This window comes from Cariama cristata, unplaced genomic scaffold (assembly GCF_000690535.1).
Source record: "Cariama cristata isolate BGI_N322 unplaced genomic scaffold, ASM69053v1 scaffold26723, whole genome shotgun sequence".
NCBI lineage: Eukaryota > Metazoa > Chordata > Aves > Cariamiformes > Cariamidae > Cariama > Cariama cristata.
The window spans coordinates 30784-51936 of record NW_009608213.1 but is presented as its reverse complement, the minus strand read 5'-3'; the positions used below and the strand labels follow the sequence as shown (position 1 = coordinate 51936).

General features: G+C 38.0%; 1 protein-coding gene across 1 annotated transcript in view; it reads left to right on the top strand.

Moving 5' to 3' along the window:
* ATG3 (autophagy related 3) overlaps nucleotides 1–16402 on the top strand; it is a gene marked incomplete at its 5' end in the record, with an annotated part of 21964 nt that extends 5562 nt beyond the window's left edge. Inside the window, 8 exons of the mRNA XM_009697051.1 lie at nucleotides 875–982; nucleotides 2979–3028; nucleotides 5572–5653; nucleotides 6176–6210; nucleotides 6986–7141; nucleotides 7798–7925; nucleotides 14426–14494; nucleotides 16183–16402. Of these exons, the coding sequence (XP_009695353.1) occupies nucleotides 875–982; nucleotides 2979–3028; nucleotides 5572–5653; nucleotides 6176–6210; nucleotides 6986–7141; nucleotides 7798–7925; nucleotides 14426–14494; nucleotides 16183–16264 (710 nt within the window). The remainder of the gene's footprint in view (nucleotides 1–874; nucleotides 983–2978; nucleotides 3029–5571; nucleotides 5654–6175; nucleotides 6211–6985; nucleotides 7142–7797; nucleotides 7926–14425; nucleotides 14495–16182) is intronic.
* Between the last annotated feature and the right edge of the window lie 4751 nt (nucleotides 16403–21153).

The window sequence follows — 21153 nt, the reverse complement described above, 5'->3', positions numbered from 1 at the left end:
ATATTGGCCTACCACCTGAGTAAAAGTTGTGGGCTATGGGTGAGGCTGGGAGCCATCCTACAGAGCTTGTTTTGGAAGCATTTGAAGAACTTCTCTTCACTGACTTTCACACCCCCCCTCCTCCCTTCCTGAAAAGTCTAAAAACAGGCTTTTTTTTTTTCCCTCCACTTTAGTAAAAAAAGGAGCACTTTTTTACATAGTCCTTGTTTATGATGTTGGAAAATGTCCCTTTTGCCTTAATCAGGTCCACGTTCTTTCTTTGACTATTTTCTGAAAACTCTGTATAAATCTGTACTTGAATGGCTCAGTAATGCATATGACTGAAGTTATCCTAAATAACACATTGATTCTAACCTCTTCTAAATTTCTAGATGTTAATTTATACTTAAACGTACCTAATATATTGCATGCATAGCTGATGCAAACTTTAAGCAGAATTCTAAAGACCAATCGGTTCAGTAAACTGATGCTAATCCAGGCAAAGTTGTACTTAAACTAGAAGTTGTTTAGCAATGTGAAGAAAACTGGTTGTCTCCAGTTGTTAGCAAATGAGAAATTAATTAATTTCTAATCCTTAAGAGTTTGGATGAAACTGCTCTAATGGGTAACAGAAGAATGAACTTTTAAGGCCACTGCAAGTGTTGTACCATACGTGAAAAAATATCTGGTACAGCGCATCAACATATTTTTTTTTTAAGTTCATGCTTTTGCATTTGAAATATAGCTTTAGGATTCCTTGAATAAGGATGTATGACATTGGTATGAATAAGGATGTACCACATTTCAGAAGGCCTTGTAGGATAATTTCTTGCTCCAGTCTGGTTTTATGTAGGATGATTGCATTCATTTTGTTTTGCAAATTTTTTTTTTTTAGTGCCATGCTACAAAAGATGTAAGCAGATGGAGTACTCAGATGAGCAGGAAGCAATTATAGAAGAAGATGATGGTGATGGGGGATGGGTAGACACTTTTCACAATGCAGGTATTCAAAGTCTTGCTTCAGACTTTGCGTTTGGTAATCTGAAAGATTTTGAGTTTCCACTCTTAGAAAGTAAAATCTTTCTTATATATAGATGGCTGTGTACTAGTATCTAATTTGGAAGAAATAAGTTACGTTGCCAGCTACACACTCGATCGGTACATGACAGCTTAGATGTTTAACTGTATGGCTGTATATGCCTTAAACAGACTGCTTTTTAGAGGTGTTGACAATAAATTATTTCAGTATTCTCTTATTAAAGTTCTAGGGAGTTATTTTTAAAAAATGAGTTGTGTAGTAGCTCATTCTTTAGTAAGGAGATCCTGTGACGACAATGTTGGTTTAAATTATTTGTTTGAAAAATATGCAAATTTATCTTTTTTTTTAGTAAGATTGCATGCGAAGCACATTTTAATCTTTGTCTTAATGATGACATCAACTAACTTAATTATTTCAGTGTTTCCCATTCTGTTGAATTGTTGGATTGAGCTAAAAAGGGGGAATCATTAGAAATAGCTATTATCTTAATATATGAGGTCCCTGGGGGATGCAGGGAACGAAAATGTTATTAAATACAGACATGAGTGTGGGAGATGATCCTTTTTTACACTAAGTCCTTAGATGAGCTTGTGTTTATAGAGAAATCTAAAAATTACTGCTTACGTGAATCTATCTCATTAGCTTTTCTAGCACAGCTTCTTATAAATCCTTTTGTTCTTTTCTAAGAATTGGCAATTTTATTAGTTTTACTCTGTTTCCTGATGTTCTATCATGAGTTAATAAAATTCTGTCTTCCAATGATGTTTTCTCCACAATTTCCAAACCTAGAAGGTATTCCACTCAGTTTTTACTTTCTTTGGTGTAAATTTTTTGCTGTAATGTGGAAGAAGTTGTCTAAATAGTTCAGCCAGACTGGGGAGTAAAAGGGTGTTTTTGCTTCTGTAGTTGTACATTTTTCATCACTGGCAATTCTTAAATATATCACAGTTCATGACTGAACACCCCACACCAAAGAAATTGTTTGGCATAGCTTTTGTCACATCCCTGAATTAAGAATGCATTCTCCTGCTCTCCTGTGGATAGACTCTGCCAAGTTTTACTTTTTAGGGTTGACTGGTTTGGGCACCATGCTGTGGCAGCGCAGCTGTAACACTCTGACTAGACCTGGCCAGTTCTCTAAACACTATCAAAGGAGATAAAGCAGTCTGTTTCCACTCGTCTGTATAGATGTCCTTTATAACACCACTTTTTCTGGTAGGAAGAAACATATGTAAGTGATCACACAGCCACTATAAATGCATTGTTTCCAAGCAATGTTCAACTGGCATTCCTCCTCTTTAAACAGTTATTTCTGATGAGCAGTTCCTTGATTTCAGGTTCATTCTCCATAATGATGTAACTTATTTTCAGCTGAAGAGTTAATTAGATAAATGTACTGTGCCAAAGCAGAATCTTCTAATGGGTCCCAAAGAGTACTGGGTGAGAGCTGCAGTAAAACTGGAAAGCTAATGCAGAGGAACTCAGAGTTGATACTACTGTGATTTGGGATGGTTTTTACCCCCACTCAGCTAAAAGTGTTGAGTGTTCTGCTACACCATGCTTTGTCATGGACAGTTTGCTTTCAAGATACTCAGAAATATTCATAAATGCATGCCTTGCTGATGAAGTTGGGTTCCATTATTGTGATGTGAATGCTTATCCTGAACTCACTTCTATGCAAAAATTCCTTAAAGTAAAAATCCAAATTACTTTGCAGTCATCAAAATTTGTATGATGTGCAAGAGGTGTCCTGTTTTGCTCCTTGTTACTGGTATGGTTTGTTTATAGATGTCCAGCACTAAGTAAGCTACCAATACCAAATAAACAGCCCTTCAAACATCAAAATTGTTGAGAGAGATAACTTGGAAAGATCATATGCTGCTTTTGTACCTGTTTCTGTACTATTCTGTAACAAAGAAACAAGCTTTTTTTTAATGCAGACTTCTTGTTCAATTAACAGGTATAGTGGGTGCAACAGAAGCAGTTAAGGAGATCACACTAGACAGTAAGGTACTTGTTTCTAGATTTTTCTTCTTGCTTTATTACAGGACCTAAAGGTAATAGAAGTCTTACCTGCAGCAATCTAGTACTCCTTGTGAAAGATTAAAATGTATTTTGTCACTAGGTGTGTTGCAGATATACATTGACTTTCAGAACCCATGATATTCGTCTGAGCATGTGCATCTCATTATTACTACATGTTTACTGAGGCAGTGTTCTTTTTGGAATGTCTTTAGCCAGTGTGCTCTTGTGCCAGGCTTCTACAGACTGAAAATGAAATTCTGTTTACAGTGATACTGCACCTTTTGTATCTCAAGAAACTAATATTTGGAGATCCAGTGTAAAGAAACTTTTATACGGAAAAATAATGTAGGGATGTAAAGTATTTCTTTGTAGTCTTTAACTACTGCCAGCAGAGTTATAACACATTTGGTACTGTTGGACAGATTGGTGCCCTCAAGTTTAGAAGTACTAAAACAGTTTAAATGTATACGTCTTACAAAGTCATCAGTTTGTGCACATATTTCCAAGAAGTCACTCTGCAGCAGGAGCCAAATCTGAAACTTATGTCCTCAGGAAATTGAGAGCAGTTGCAAGTACTTGAAATAGAAATGTGTTAGCTAACATGTTTAAGAAAAGCAGAGAAAGTCAAACATGCAAAATGCTTTTAAATATGAGTTGATTGTTAAAGTGGACTTCTCTCTCTGTGCTATGAGAGTTTGTTAAACCATCCAAGCACAAAGCTTTGGATTCTAAAAATTAAGGGGAAAGAGAATGGGCTACCACATGCTCCGCTCTGGTGAGACCCCACCTGGAGTATTGCATCCAGCTCTGGAGCCTTCAGCACAGGAGAGACATGGACCTGTTGGAGAAGGTCCAGAGGACGGCAATGAAAATGATCTGAGGGCTGGAGCACCTCTCATGAAGACAGGCTGAGAGAGTTGGGGTTGTTCAGCCTGGAGAAGAGGAGGCTTCAAGGTGACCTCATTGCAGCCTTCCAATACCTGAAGGGGGCCTATATGAGAGATGGGGACAGACTTTTTAGCACAGTCTGCTGTGACAGGACAAGGGGAAATGGTTTTAAACTAAAAGAGGGTAGATTTAGACTAGACATAGGGAAAAAATTTTTTACAATGAGGGTGATGAAGCACTGGAACAGGTTGCCCAGAGAGGTGGTGGAAGCCCCATCCCTGGAGGCATTCAGGGTCAGGCTGGATGGGGCTCTGAGCAACCTTATCTAGTTGGAGATGTCCCTGCTCACCGCAGGGGGGAGGTGGACTAAATGACCTCTAAAGGTCCCTTCCAGCCCAAATGATTCTATGATTCTATGCTACCACACAATTGTAAACAGCTCAAAATGCTATTGATATGACGAACTGTGAAGTACATGTATCTCAAGTGAGACTGTACTGAACATAGTAAAAATACTGCTTTTTCACAAGTCAGTAACGTAAGAGTGGAAGAAACACTCTAAGGAATACCTACTAAAGGTGATTGCTATTTCTGTGAAACACAGTACTTGCAGAATGTTACTGTGATTCGTAACTGCTGTTGTGTGTTATGAAGTGGATTTCACTTCTAATATATTGTATGTAGAAAAACTTGCTTGTTGTAGAATACTTCATTTCTTGGACCACAGGTCCAATATAGAAGGACGACTCTTTCTCTGCTAATGCTCTGTTTGCCAAAGCACTTCACAACTTACTGGTTTTGGTGTTTTCGTTTTTTTTAATGAGGAAACCAGCCACCTGATGCTTACAATTAGAGCAGCTTCTAATTGTAATCATTATTTGGAGTATTCTAAAGTCTTCATGAAACCTGCATAAATCGAGACTTCCACCTTCTGAATTTCACCGGAGTTGTCTGTTGGGTTCAAAGGCTATGCATAGGCCCACAATGCCCAAAAGAAAAAGTTGGCTGAGGGCTTGTGCCGTATTCGTTTCTGTTGGACTGTGCTTCCTCAGAAAATTATAACAAAACATGAATCTTTTGGGACTCTCAGGTGTTTTAAAAACAGTTGTGGAACTGGATGATGCTCTTAGTCACATAATTTAGTTTTAGATAGTCCTGCAAGGAGCAGAGAGTTGGACCCAATCATCCTTATGGGTCCCTTCCAACTTGAGATATTTTATGATAGTATGATAACTGCTACTCAGTTGGTTGTGGGTTAGGACATACAAAATCTTAACCTACATGTTTAATCACAGCTGTTTAGTCATTGCCTTTCATTTGAGATAGGTGCGTTTTTTGAAAAGAAATTATGGGCTGTTTAACACCTTGTTTATTCTTCTTTGCTTAGGAATTAAATAATTTCAGATTATGAAGTCAAAGGAGAACTTGTTAAGCGGATTTTTAATGTCATGCTAGGACTTTGAAACCAAGATTGGTTAATAAGCAAATATTTGAGTTCAATATAGTCCTTAATATTGCTGAAATTACTCTTCTGGTTCACTGTATGTATTGACTGGACTTACACCTTAAATTTGCTGGGGCTGTTAGACTGTGTAGATGCAGCAATCTTTAAAGCAGTGTTTTCAATTTAACTTCTAAAGGATAATATAAAAATACCGGAATGTTCAGCATCTTGTGAAGATGATGATGAGGAAGATGAAGGAGAAGCTGCAGATATGGAAGGTATTTCCTTAAATTGGGTGGGACGTGCATTGTTTCAGGCCTTTAACTAAAGTGGTACACTCTAAGAAAACACTAGTCTTTCTTTTCATGGAATGCATGCTGAAAAATTTAGCAGGCATATGCTGATTATCGTCTTTTGTATGGTCTTACTGATGCATATTTAGTCTAACTTGTGTGCCGAAACCTGCATAAATGTTAGTGACTGGGAAATTAATTTGAGTAGCCAAACAGATCCATGCAAGTATAAAGTAGGGATTTAGCATAGCTTCCTTCCTGCTCCACACCTGCACTTAAACTCAATCTGCCTACTTAAAACCACTTAAGGATTGCTCATCATGTACTTACTGTAGTCTTGGTCAAATTTGTATTAAAAAAGGTATAGTCTCGTTTGGGGATTGGGAAGTCTACCTGAATAAAACATCTTTAGATACATGTAGATTGTTTCAAAGGAGTTGTTTATGAATGAGAAATATGATGACTAGCTACAAGCTAAACTTAGAATTTTATGGGTCTTCTTTTCAGAGTATGAAGAAAGTGGCCTATTGGAGACAGATGATGTGAGTGAACAGTTCTCTGTCTTGTCTATTACAATGCTTATCACCAATATGAGCACAAGCAAAGTAAAAATGATGATAACAAATGGATGACATAACAAGCTGCTTGTGAGCAGTGGGATTACTGAGCCTGGTTTCCTGTAGATTTGTCTCCTGCCAACCTACTGCAGTAACCTTAATGAACAGTTCCTCAAAGATTTTTAATCGCAGTAATTTTGCTTTTTTTTTTTTTGCTGATCCTTTTCGCTCTGCTTATACACAGTGCTGTATTCACAAGAGATAAAAAATGTGGTGGTTGTTCTTGAGGCTTTGATGTGGAGGATGAATGACTTACAGGTTCAATAGATTACACTGATGCACCAGACTGTCATGAGAGAGTACATCGTTATTTGTGGTACTCAGCTAAGCTCTTCATGAACCTGCGTAAACTGAGACCTTTGCCTTCTGAATTTCGGTGTAATTGTCTGTTGGATTCAAAAGTTATTGGTGAAAGAAGGGAGGGGGATGTGACAATGTAGTTGCATGCTTCCTTAAGAAATCGGATCTTTCTTAAAACAGTAAAACCCCCCACCAAAAATAAAACCAAAACCTAATTCCTGGGAAAGAAACTGATACTCCTAATTTAAAGATAAAAACAAAACCCAAAAGCCTATGGTTTTTTTAATGCTCACTTAAGAACATTAATTCCAGTTTTGCAGCTTTACGTAACTACTTAGGATGGGAAAGGAGGGAACCCAAACAAGACTATACTAATGTTGTCATTTTTACCTTGAACCAGGCAACGCTTGACACAAGACAGATTGTAGAAGCTAACAAAGCTAAAGTTGATGTTGGAGGGGAAGATGCTATTCTACAGACTAGAACTTATGACCTCTACATCACTTATGACAAATATTACCAAACTCCAAGGCTCTGGTTATTTGGATATGATGAGGTATAGCTATGTTGTTTTTTCCCAATTCTGTGAAATTAGACTCACTGTGTAAATAGCAAGGCTATTTTGTTGCTTATTCATGGTAGAAATTTAAAAGAAAAAATAGTGAGAAAACCATTATACAGTCAGGTTTGCAGACAGGACTTATGGTACTTGCAGGGAGTAGGAACGATTTCACTGAAAACGGTACTTGTTAACTGAGCACATTTGGAAGGAAGCAAATCATGCTCTGTCATTTGAGTTTCTGTTAGCTCTGTAGAGCTAGTAATAACCCCAGTAAACAGGTATGTGCTTTCATGATCTTCAGAGGGAGAGGATTAGATAAATCAGTGTTTCCTTTAATCACTAAGTTTCTTGAGTTAAAGTTGGTTCGGGCTTACAGCTCAAATACCTAGATGGGAACCTAGATGGTTCTCAAATATATTGACTTTACCATTCACCTGGTATATTAAAAACAAAAATCTGTGCAGTACTACTTCCACACCATGTGGATTTTAACAGACTCAGTTCTTTCAGTGTACCTTCAGAACTGTTGTCTATTAGATGCTTATAACTTAGGGTGCTTCACCTGTTAATGATGTCAGAATTGCTGAGAAGGAGCAAAAAGATTCTTTGTTAGTAATGTTTTTGTTCTCATTTTCCTTTTTCCTATGTAGCAACGGCAGCCTTTAACAGTAGAGCATATGTATGAAGATATTAGTCAAGATCATGTCAAGAAAACAGTGACCATTGAAAACCATCCTCATCTTCCTCCACCTCCCATGTGCTCAGTTCATCCATGCAGGTAAGTCTTTGTTTCTGGTCTGATTCAGCATGCAGATACAAGGCACTTCACTGGTCTTGTTAAGGATTTGGTTCATGTTTTCTGGACATATTTCCACAGTTGGCTGCCGTAGTGGTCTGTTAATGTTTGAGGCAGTATGAAAGGAAGATATCAGTGATTCTCTGAAGTCATTCCAGTGCTCACTGCTGCAAGTGTATTCTGCAGTTAGAGCTGTCTTCTCTCTGCTCCACTTTCCTACGGACTCCAGAAGATGGCAGAAGTCCTTGAAATTTTACACTGATAAATAGAGGTCCTCTAATTGCCACACTGAAGTATTTGTGGGTTTAGGGTCTTTTCTGTTGCATTTTCCACATTTCTTAACCAAGACATAGGGAGTATATAGTTTGACTAGCTGCACAGGTATTTTTTCTAGGTCTTTGAAAGGTGCCTTTCATCTTAGATGTAGACCCTAACATCATTTTAGGTGTCTTAGTGATACAGAACCAATATCTTAAACAGTGTAACTCCTCAGCTTCTTGACAGTATGAAGTTCTTGGAGATATGAGTTTGGGCTTTTAACTCATTTGGAGGAAAAAAAAAAAAGACACCCTTTGTAGTCTTGCATATGTTTGTGGGTTTGTGTTTTTGTTTTTAAAAAAAACTCCAGATTGCTCCTTTAAGTCTTGTAATTTCTTTTGACTTAAAGAAACAGTTCTGGGATCTATGTCACTAGCTGAGGTGTCAAATAATCACCTTGCTGTTGACAAGCTTGTGGTAGTTTTTGCAGACTCAAAATGTTCTTGTTTCTGGTTTAGGAATTACTTGATCATAAGATTAGTCTTGGGAAGAGTATACCATTCTTTAGAGAGAGAGCAATGAAGCTTTGCACCAAGTAGTTTATGGCTACTTTTAATCTAATTATGAGGATGTACATTCATGGGCTTTGTAAATCTGTATCTTGTGTTTCTTCCAGTTCATAGTTCTTTAACTGCTGCTTTACAACAGTCATTGCTTTCACCAAGCAGTCAAGCTTATATCTGGACAATATTGAGCAGAGAAGCCATTGCACAACTGGGAAATAGCTTTTTACCCAGTTTAGCTGTCTCGTAGAAAATTTTGAGTGGTGAAGTTTAATGCTGGTCTTTAAATCCTTGGGTTTAAGTCTACACTAACGCAATAGACCTGTGAAAATGTCAGTCTCAGTGCTCAAGAGTAGTACAGGAAGCAGAACTTAGAAAACTGTTAGGAAAAGAATAAAGAATAGAACAGAAACCAGCATAAGGCCTCTATTAATCTGTGTGATCACCCATATGTTGAATACTGCAGTACAGCTCTGGTCATCTGTTCTGTAGTCTGTGAGATGAATCATAGAATCATTATGGTTAGAAGAGACCTCAAAGATCATCAAGTCCAACTGTATACCTGATGCCACCATGCCCACAAAACCATGTCTCGAAGCGCCACATCTAAATGTTTTTTTGAACACCTCCAGGGGTGGTGAGTGTACCACCTCCCTGGGGAGCCTCTTCCAATGCTTAACAACTCTTACAGTGAAGAAATTCTTCCTAAAATCCAACCTGAACCTCCCCTGGCGCAACTTAAGACCATTTCCTCTTGTCCTAAAGACTAAGTAAAGATGAAGACTAAAACTGGAAAAGATACAGAGGGGTTGTCCAGGATAACTGAGGTTGTGAAGCTCTTTCCCGTAAGAAATGATTGAATAACCTGGGACCCTTCAGCTTTGGAAAAGGCAGCTGAGAAGGGAGTTATGATTTCAGTGACCTTCATTGTGAATGCAGAGAAGGTGAAGTAATAGGTGTTCACTGTTTCCCAGTAGTAAAACTGGTGGCATTGAATGCTACTCGCTCGTGGCATGTTCAAAGCCAGAAAAAGGATTAAACTCTGCATACAGCACCTAATTAAAGTAAATATTTATTTAAGCAATATGATGTTAATGAAAGACAAATTTGTCAAGAGTTGTTAAAAGTGAAGTTATTAGAATGCTTCAGAATTGGAAAGTCCATGGGTTGTATACTGCTGGAAACTAGTAGTACTTTGGAGGAAGCATTACTAGGTGCTTGCTCTGGCCTCTGTCTTGGGCACGTACTATAAGATAACAAGCAGGACAAGGTAGATCTTTGGTTTGATCCAATAAGGTATTCTTGTACCTTAGAGGAATATATCAGTCTTAATATGTCAACCCATTAGTGACTTTGTCTTATTGTTTGCTGTCTGCAGGGCTTTGGACAAAAAAAAATGGATGCAGCCTTTTGTGCAACTAGTGTTTTTGAAGGAGTGACAGGTGGGGTGAATGTAAGAAGGCTTAACAGACTGACTAGGAAGATGATTAATAGAATAAAAGGAGGGAAAAAAGTCTGAAGCCAAGGCTCAATTTAGTGATTACTGGAAGCCCTGCTAATAAATTGGTTGGGAAGAACCTCCTGTTGATGGACACAGGCTGGGAGGGCACTCTCTGAAGAAACAAAGACAACCAGATATTTGGGCATGACAGCCCTCACTGACTAGGTAGACCTGTGGGTTTTATACTGGGCTGTGGCTGCAACGTAATCTGCTTAATTTTGCAAACACCTTTGCAGCGTAAGAACCAATTTAGTGCTGGTTTATGAATTTGGATTGAGATGAGAGCTCAGAGTACATGTTTTAACCTCATCTTCTGAACCCAGTGAAGTGCCAGTGCCTTTATGTAATCCACATCTACACTTGAAATGGTTGCATCATGAAACTTGTTCAAATCAGTCTTTTAAGCATGAAAGAGATGATTGATATTGCAGTGAGACAGATTTGTTGGTAGTCTTAAATGTGGAGGAAACTGTCTAGTCCTTCTCAAAAAGCAATCTAGTTGACCGGCAACTGATTAACACTGGAAAGGTTTGAAAAGGTCATCTTGAGACTGTGAAGAAAGAGGCTAACAGCATATCTAAAATGGAGGTTTTAAGTATGTCCTCTTGCTCTCCAAGGTGAACTATTCTGTTTTCTTAAATTGGTAAGGCTAACAGCTAAGAGAGTCTGGGCTTCTGAGGTGAAAAATAATAGCTGAAAATGATGTTCTGTTCTTAGTTTAGCTAAACACTGGTACTTGCTAGCTAGCTCTGCTGCTTTTGCTTTCCTGCACATTACAAGAATTGTGCAATGTAGCGTATATGGATGGTCCTAAACTTCGCTGTTTCTTGTGACGTGTATATTCCTGTGTCATGCGTCAGAGCAAGGAAAGAAATAGCAGTCGGGTGCTGCTGTCAGCTGCTTAAGATTGCTTCTATTTTGAGTAGTTAGTTGAAACTGTTCATCTTGCAGCTCTGCTGTAAGTTATATTTCTTGTCAGCATTTTTATGGTGCTGGGAGGAACACAGTTAACTTCCTCATTAATTGCTGCAAACTGATTTAATCACAATTCTCGACTTTTTTATGTGGGTATTATGAAGGGACTGTCAAACTAATTAACTACTAAACACATTTACAATTAGATCTGAATTACTCACAGTAATTCCAAGGGCTTATTTTTATCTATGCCAGAATAAATGGTGATAGGCTTCTGGACTCTTTTTCCTTATGTACTGTAAATATCTGCAGAGACATGACTAGAGGCAACTGCAAGGATCACTGAATTGTAGATCATAAGGTTATCTGACTATTGCGGGTTCTGAATGTTTCTCCTAATAAGGACATTTGTGGGATTTTTCCACACCTGTCACTGTGTGCGAGTAGTTACAGACACTGAATCAACCTTATAGGTAATTTTTTTTTTTCTTGAAGGTACAGTGTCCTAAAAAGTATTGCATTTTACTGTCTTTTATGGAAGCTTACAGTTGTCCACTACACTGGAAGTCCTGTGGAAGACCTTTTATCTCCATGAACTGCAAGGGCAGGGTGGGGGTGGCGGGAGTGAATCGTTACTGGTTTTGGGTTTTTTCCCCATATATCAGGAAGGCTTTTATTTTTTACTTTTACTTTCTGATGGTATGTATTTCACTTCCAGGTGATATTCAGACAATGTCAGTATGTTAGCTGTGCTGAATTCCAATGTCAAGTTAATAACAAATATTTCGACTGACGGTTTTGGTCAATTGCAAAGCAGGAGAGGGGTTCTTCAGCTGGAAAGCTAACATTCCTGATGAGAGCATAAAGGGTCATCTAATCAATCTAAGAAATCAGCTTCTTTCAACTTATTGTTAACCCCTTAATGTATGATTTTAACTCTGTGTATCTCAGTTTATTTTCAATAGCAACAGCAGTATTTCTGACTTGAAATATGAATAATAACTCATTTATATTACTTGAACCACCTCAAGAGTTGGTTGATATACCAGAAAGTAAATAAGGTGATTTTTGGTAGATGTTTTAGATGTCTGATCTATTTGATAGCTCAAGTGATCTACAAACAGGTCCTGGAACAAGCATTGGTGAGCATGTAGTGTATTTAGTCATCTGGAGTTAAGAGTTATTTCTGGGGGAATTCTATTCAGAAGTAGAAAAAAATAATGGAGATTTCTAGATAGCAGGATATTTCAGATGACATTTCTTCCAAAGTTATCTTACTTCTTTCCATTGGCAGAGTACACATACTTCATATTAATTCCTCAAAATTCTGTTATAGAAGGAAACTGAAAGCAGGAAGAAAACTTTTGGAAGTTTATAAAGCACCTGCAAAGCTTGTAGTGAGTAACTGTATGACAGTAAGAATGACCATTACTGTGGCCATTATGGAGTTCCAGATAACTAACTAGTCCTTAGAAAACAGAAAAGAGCAAATGTCATTAAGAAGTATGAAGTTGAGCCAGTATCCTGTTAAAGACTTCTAAAAGCTGTAGGGTGACTTGTATTCTATGCCAGTACAAAAAATAGTCCACCATTACGGACGAGGTCAAAGCTTAAGTTTTGACAGTGGCCAGGTGGCCAGGTTCCTGTATAGAAGCAACTGGCCTTGGCACCTGATATGGCATGTGTTCTGCAGGGGGAATCGTGAGGATCCAGAATTGGAATGAACTGTGAGGGTTAGCTGATTTGCAAAGACCAGCAGCACAGCAAATGGCAAATGCTGACCTTTAGTATTTCCCCAGACTTGAATGTTCCTGTTTACCATGTCTCTTGGTAACTTTGCAACAGAACAGCTTCCTTCCTTGTGTTTGCAGTCGCTGGCAGCATGATTAACTTTGTAGGCAACTGCTAAATGCCAGTTACTGGTCAGCTATTTAGATTTGCATAATGGTATCAAAGCATGGACAGAAAGTTATGTAAACTCTGCTTACCACTCTTCCTTGTTCTCAGTAGGCACACAGGTTGTTTCAGGACAGGTATTTTAAACTACTGCTGTTACCTAGCTTGCAGTGTTGTGTAGGTGGATGTCCGTAGCCCTATATGACGTCACTGATAAAGATTGCCCACATAATTATCAATTTAAAACAAAGTTGAAGTATAGATTAAAAGTAAGGTGAATTATACAACTTGGGAGTTTGTGTTAAAAATATATAAATAAAGCATCAGTTAACCATACAGTAGTTCTCCCCTCTGATTTGGTATGTTCTCCATCCCCTGGTTTATGAGGTATAAGAACTATCCTGAACACAAGACCATTTACTTCTGATTTGTAACTGGTCATTGAAAGATATGAAGTCTTTGTCATTGGAGATAGTGAAAACCAGACCAGACGAGGTCCTGAGCAGTCTGTTCTAGTTTACTGCTTGATCAGCAAGGAGGGTTGGACCAGTCTGTTCCCACCTTAGGTATTCTGTGATGCCATGTTATATTCTCAGGATCAGCTTTGTATACAAATGTTTGTGTGGTTCATAGTAGGTCTAGTATGTCACTGATGACTTAATGTCAAAACAGAGTGACCTGAGGAAATGTTTGTCCTCCCCCATAGGACTTTACAATAACAGAGTCACGAGAGAGAAGCAGCTAGCTTAGAAACTGTTGATCTGCCGTGGAACCCAAGTTACTGCCAGAGAAAGTTTCCATACCCTAAGTCAGTCCCAGAGTAACAGTTCTAAATTTATGTAGAGTTGGTTTAGCCTGCCTTTCCTAGGAAACTATGAATTGTTTAAGTGTTTGATACTCCTTAAGTTCTACAAATTTAAGAGTGCAGCAGAGGCAGCTAAAAAAGTTGCAGTAATTTCTAGGTGTCTTCTTCAGGGGTCATCTGGGAATTTCTGATGTCTTGCTGTTGGTGAGGATTACCTTCTCGGGACTTACCTGGTGGCTTCTTTGGCATTTAGCAATTAAAAATTACACTAGTGACAAGCAATATGGATTGACTCTCATTATGACATTCAGTCTACATTTTTTGCTTTTGTAAGGAGCTGGCAAATGATGTTACATTCATCACTTAATATTAACTTTCAGTTACTGTTGGGATTTTTTTCCTCAGTAAACTAAAATTTTCCTCTTGCTGCTTTTGAAGCTAACAGTCCAAAACTATTTAATTTGCACAAAACCTAATCTTATTGAGATGAAGAGGGAGTTACTTTTTCCTTAAAGTATTTTCACTGTTTCTGATTGCTTTTCAGGCATGCAGAAGTTATGAAGAAAATAATTGAGACTGTTGCAGAAGGTGGGGGAGAACTTGGAGTTCACATGTATCCTTTTTCGTTACTACACGGTACTCTTAGAGATTTCTTGCAGTGTAAGGAGCTGTTATCTCAACGTTCCTAAACTGGAATGCAATTGTGTGTGAATGTAGTAAAGAACTGCTTGAGTTAGCACTTAGTAGAGATCTGGGATGAGGTCTTCTGTGCAAACGAACTCTGTTAATCAGTTGTCCAGGGGACGAGTGTCAGGAGCAACCGGGAAAGTAGGTAGGATTGAAGGGACAGGATTGAGTCCTTCTTTGTAGGGATGTGAAGGAGGTAGCTGTGTGTATGAAACAGATCCCAGTTTGGGAGAATGAAGCTGGAGGTTCATAGACTCCGGCCAGAGTGTAATCACTCCTCCTGGTACAGCAGCTTCTGTATTAGATTTAAATCTGAGATTCATTTCTGAAAGGTGTAGAAGTTCCACTGGTCTCTACTCCTCATGTGAGCAATGGCTCACATCACATGAAAACATTCATCTGACAAAAAAAGCAATGAAAATCACTGCAGCTGTTTTGAACATCGGTATCAAATGCCTCACAATTAGAATTTTCTTCCAGCACAGTGACTGGTATTAGTTACGCTTTGTAGTAATTGATACTATGCTTTCTGACTGAAGTAACCTCCATGTTAGAAGCAAGCGTGTCCTTTCAAAATAGTGTTCTTGTGCTGCTATAAGGCAAGCAAGGGGGGATTATTGAGCAATTATAGGCCCTGAATCAGTAAAATTCTTGTTCGCTGTATGAGTTGAGGCTTGCTCAATTTGTGCAGCAAGCAGCTGAAACTGAACTGGAAAATAACTTTTCTGGCAAGGGTAGTTCAAGTCTACTCCTTAATAGTTAGAAATAGCTTATTTTCAAGATTTTGCTTAGGTTTTTTGGTATTGCTTAACAAATTGAGGGGTTTTTAACAGTCAGTTTATTTCCTCATTATGATGTAGTTTGCATTTGTCAGGAAATGGTCCATGAGACTGGCATGCCACAATAGTTTTACTTATATCCAGTACCAATGTAACTTAATTGTCAGTTGAAAGTAGTGATTTATTTTAATTTTTCAGTTTGCTGTCTGCCTCAGTCCCAGGTGGACAGACACTTTAGTTTATAATTATGCAATATACTCCAGACTGCAGATTCAGGCCCAACATGCATTTGAAGGTGATATACACAAGGGAGACGAGGAAGATCTCTACAAAGGCAGACCTTTCAGCTTAGCAAAGCTAATCTCTGTACTTTCCGTCATCAACAGGAAGGAGCTCTTTCAAAGGATCATTCAGAACAGGAGCCTATTTTGTTTTCTGAGCCACTGAAACACTGAGGAGGAGCCTGCTTTCCCTGCATCTACAGGAAGGTAGCTAGGGATTAGCCTTGCTAGGTGCAATTCACCTTGGTGTTTGTTAATAACAAATACTAAGTATGTAAATGGGATTGTAAACGTTTGTGTGGTGTTTGTAAGATTTATTGAAAATACTCCTGGTTCCCTGCTTGAACTTAAAACAGGAAGGTCCGTATGTTTGGACAAGCATCGGATGTCATTACCAGAGTTCTGCTGTATTAATTTTCCAGTCTCTAACTGTATAATTGCTAGGTGTTATTTTCCTATTAGCAGGAAATACTGTTGAGCAGAGCGTTGAATGACTTCTGCTTTGTTTTACAGGATGTCTAGCTATTGCACATTTTCCTTAACTAGAAACTCAGGTACCTTCTTATTTTCTTGAAATTTGTACAGGCGGTCATTCCAACGATAGAATATGACTACACGAGGCACTTTACGATGTAACTAAAATAAGTGATGTCCTCTGCTAATTATCAAATTTTTTTAAATAACCCATCCATGTGACTTATACAACATTATACACAATTTCTGTAACTAACCTTTTACCAAGTTGATGCATTAAAATAAAATGTTCCATTACCAGCCTTTTTAATAAAAATCTTTGTGTGTAATATAAATAAATCGCTTTCCTTCCAATACAGACACTGCACTAAGAGGTGGATTTGGTTTTTTCCTCCATAATTCCTTCAATTTCCTTTCAACAGAAGACTATTTTTGTCTATATTGGAAGCTAAAATCTGCTTTCCTAGTAGAAGCCTAATGCTTTTGGCTTCATTGCTGATTCCTGCCAATGTGAATTTTTGATTTGTTTTTGTTCCCATTTAAATTCACTTGAGAGTTTTGTGGGATTTTTTTCCTAGTTATGAATGGTTATGTTTCCTCTAGCTGGAGGATGATTTTGAAAGCTGAAAGAAAATAAATGATCATCCTGTTAGGAAAGTTTGACTACATCTTAAACTAAAATAGCTGTAACTAACCAATCTTTGAAAGGTGATGTAGATTTAAACTTGAATAAGGCTACTGTTTTGAGATGGAATTTTTTGGGAGACAAAGGAGGAATATTAGTATGTAGTCTGTTCGCCTTGTAATAAAGGCAAGAACAGTCTTATTGACAAATTTACAGCTTGGGGGCAAAGGGAGAAGATTGCTATGGTAGAGCAAGGTTCAATCTTGATTACTTGTCTGCTTCAACTATGCTAACTGGTAGTCTAGTAGCATGGTTTCCTTTTTGGGATAAATATACATGGAGTTGTTTATGAATTCAAATATTGCAGATGCATCCAGGCCTTAGCAGTCACTTTCTGCCCTGTAAAATGTAAGTTTTTTGTTAATGAAAATGGGAGGGAAGGACCATCATATGTATATATGTGTGTTTGTGTATATATATTTATTAGGTTCATTTAAACTCTGTTTAGCTTTTAGGACAGTATCTTTGTCTCCCAAACATCCAACTTGCATTCTGCAAGGTAATCTGAAGTTGGGTGTCTGCAACTGACTGAATTTACTGTTGCGTAGGAAGGTTGGTCCCTGTCCTCTGGCACAACCAGTCCCCATCTTGGCTGTCCTCTGGACCATGCTCTTACTTACATAAGAGCCTGTAATCAAGTTCTGTGTACTATGCTTAAATTTGCTTTCCTCTTTTGGTATCTATCTTCACTTCCTCTTTCTTGGACAATATCTTAAGCAATGTCTATATAAGTGAAGAGTAATGCTAGCTGAAACCTGTTAACCACACCCACTGGGTCATGCCATAGGATTCTTCTCTCTCAGACTAATCCCAAGATGTTTTGGGCTTTTTAGTGACAAAGGAAGTAGCTGCCCTCCACCCAACAAATAGCAGGGTTTGGAGAGGAGCAAAGAAGGGAGTATGACTTAAAATAACCAGCAGTGATGTGTGTGGTTTTTTTTTTTTTCCTTTGCTCTGTCAGAATCTTTTGAAACATTCTTCTCCTTAAAAGGTATCTATTCTCCTCATTTAGGAAGGTGAATTAGACTTTGACCTCTGCATTTAGGAAGGTGAATTAGCCTTTCACCAGTCTCTAGTATGTTAAGTTAATAAATATCGCATTCTTCTTTGTCAGGCTGTTGACGGAATTAGGTGGCATGATTATTATATTTTTTTTAAAGTATGAACTGATGAAGACCTTTTTCTCTGACCCTAGCAGAAAAACAAGAGGAGCAGCAGAACTGAAGAGAACTTGCCAATGGCTTCCATCAGCACCATGATTTTTAATGTCTTATGGCATTTGTAGCACAGAAATATCTAGTATCACAAAACCTGATGCTTGGTGACTAATATGTGGTGTTCTGCTTGGCTGGATATCAAAGTGGCTGTACCTGAGCAAGAAAATTTAACCTGGGTACACTTGCAGCAGTTGTACTGTACATGAATCCTTTTCTTCTGTTTGGGACTAGTATTAAAAATTCCTGTTAGAAGTGGAGATTGCTGCTGTAGGAACTGCTGTAAACATATGCAAACATAATAACCTCAGTTATAGCGTCTAGCAAATCCTGCATGGTCATTAATTGTCTGAATTTTGCCTCTACATCAAAATAGCTCCCAAGAAGTTCTGGTCTGATGGAGTCCCTTTCCTACCGCACATCTTACAGTTCTTATGGCTCTTTACTTGCCTTCTAGATCTCTATCTCTTGATCTTGGACTTTGAGTATGTTCTAGCTTACAGGTGCTGCATGCAGTGAAGATGTGGGTGAAATGTTGATTCCACTGAATCCGAACCAAAGTTATGCACAGGGAATGGGTTGTGATACAAAGGGGATAACCTTACAGAGGTTTGAATAATGACCATCACAAGCTGTATTGTCAAACTTAAGATACCTAGTCTTCAATTTATGTGACATACTTTTAAAATACAAAAAATACTTGCTTCCAATAAAAAATAGAAAAAAAAATCAAAGCTGTAACTTCCAAGCAATACGTGGGAAGTGCACTTCTGTATTTAGTCTTCTAAAAGCCTGATCAAAATCTGAACTATAAATAATGAAAAGTGGAAATAGTGTTAAAGAATGAGGGCAATTTCAGCTTTGTCCTTCTGGTTTTTTAAGTGGCTGCATTTTTAAGCATGGGAAAGCAGAGCTTGTTTAACCAGCTTGCTAACAAACAGCCTGATCCATTGCAGATGTAATTTAGTGTCTTGCTATGCTAAAAGCTTACAGATTTCATGTTTCTTCCTGAAACATACCTTTCTGATTTCCTATTGGAAAAATAACCTTCTCTGCTAGTAACTTCTAAGAATTGTTCTAAGTCTACTTTTTTTTTTTAAAAAAAATAAATACCTGGATGTAGAGAATGCAACCATACGAAAGAAGAAAAAGTTAATTCATCCAAAGGAGCATACCTGTTGTTGGAAGTGGGTATGTATACAGTTTGATAAGAGGCTCTCTTTTCAGTTCCAACAAGGATTTATAATAAAAAGATGCAAATCTTCCTAGTTGCAAACTCTGGCAATCCTGTACCACCTGGTTAACATCATGTTGTGGGCACTGATATTCTTGCTACTTTATTCACTACAGAAAGAAAGCCAAGTTGAATGTGCTGCTAGACTGACTTAGCATGGGGGCAGCTGGTCTGATTTTAGCATATCAGTTGTAAGCCTGGGCAAATAAAGAAATCTCTTAGTAAAGAAGACAAACTGGAACACAGAACACAAACATGGTTTAGAGTCGGAGCAAAATTCTTTGTGGAGCCAAACTAAAAATTTTCTGGCAAAAATTAAACACCGAGAGGAAAAAAGGCTTTTTTGGGGTCAGTCCAAAATTTTGAGTCAGACATTATTAAAGTAGTTTTTGAAGGGAGGAAGCTAGTGTATCCTCCTCTCTTTTTGTTCCTTAAAATGAATTTTTTTCAAACCAAAAGCCAGCACTCTTAGACAAATTCATTAAAGTGTTGAAGTTAGATTTTACAATATTTAGAAAATTAACATATTTTTTTTTTCCTTGAAACTGTTTGTTGAATTCAGCATTTCTGTGCAAATAGTTTTGGGTCCTGCTAAATAATTGGTTTTGGCAAACATTGACTGGAGAAAAACCCAATTTAATCAAGGACACTTCCTTTTCTCCTAAGGAAAAAATTCAAGTTTAAAACATGTGAATGTATTTAGGTTTAAATCAACATGATTATGTATCTTCTGAAGCCTTTAGCACCAGAGCAGTCTGAAATGCTGTTCTGCATTCTTACTGCCTTGTAGTGTGTGTATGACCACACAAGTTATACCGCCTGCCTGCCTTTTGACAGTTACGCAGAATGTGTTCTTATATGAGCTGCCATCAAATACAAAATGCATGTATGTATTCCTTTTGACTAAGTTGTTGTCTGAAAGAAAGCGTAAGTTTCATGGGCATCTTTTCTTTTTGTCTGCTCATGTGGTTTTTGACTTAGTACATCTACTTTAAACTTCTAAAATGAGCCGTTTCACAGATTAACCTTTCTTGGCTTTAGTGCCTTCTTGCAGAAGTGAGGATATTTATCTGATGGCTTCTGCCCCAAGTTGTGCCTGGCAGATCTGGTAAGTGCCCCCTCTGTCTTTTACCTATTTCAGAATGATGTGTTCACTGCTGATCAATAATTAACTCCTTGTTTGCCCATTAAATCCTTTCACCCGACACTAAACAAAGTGTGCTTGCTTGGACCATCCTGCATCGATTTGTGTGTTTGAATGGGGGATGGGGGGAAGAGACAGATATTAGGGCATTATTAGCAACCAATTCAATAATTGTTTTGCAACTTTTTCTTCTCTATACTAGCTCCCTCTCAGTTACTATAATACAATTGTTAAAACTGATGGCAGCCATCAGGACGTGGCTGCCTGCTAGCATTTAGAATAGCATTTGTGATGAAGTAGAACCAAGTTTATTGTGGATCCTGATCTATAACTTGCAGAAAGTACAAAGCACCACTTTACAGCTCTTTTAAAGAGTTATCTGTTCCTGATTGCTCGGACTCAGCCTAGGCTATTCTGGGTAATAAAACTAGCAATGTTTGTTAGTTTTAGAGGTCAGCCTTAGAGCAGTACTGTGAGTATACTCTTAGTATCTTTTTTGCAGGTAGCATAACAAGAATTGAGACCATAATTACTGGGTATCAGAACAGATAGTAATCTTCCCCAGTTAGAAGGTGCAGACATGCTTTTAGCGTTAAAAAGCATTGCTTACGGTTCTCTTTCCGTGCTTTGTTTTCATTTGACATTTCAGTATCAGTATATTCCAAAGGTACTGCTTTATTTTGGGAATAACATTATTCATTGTGCTGCAGAGATTGTTTTGCCAGTATGGACTAGACTCAGGCTCCTCCGTGCACAGCTTTTGCCCACAAGATC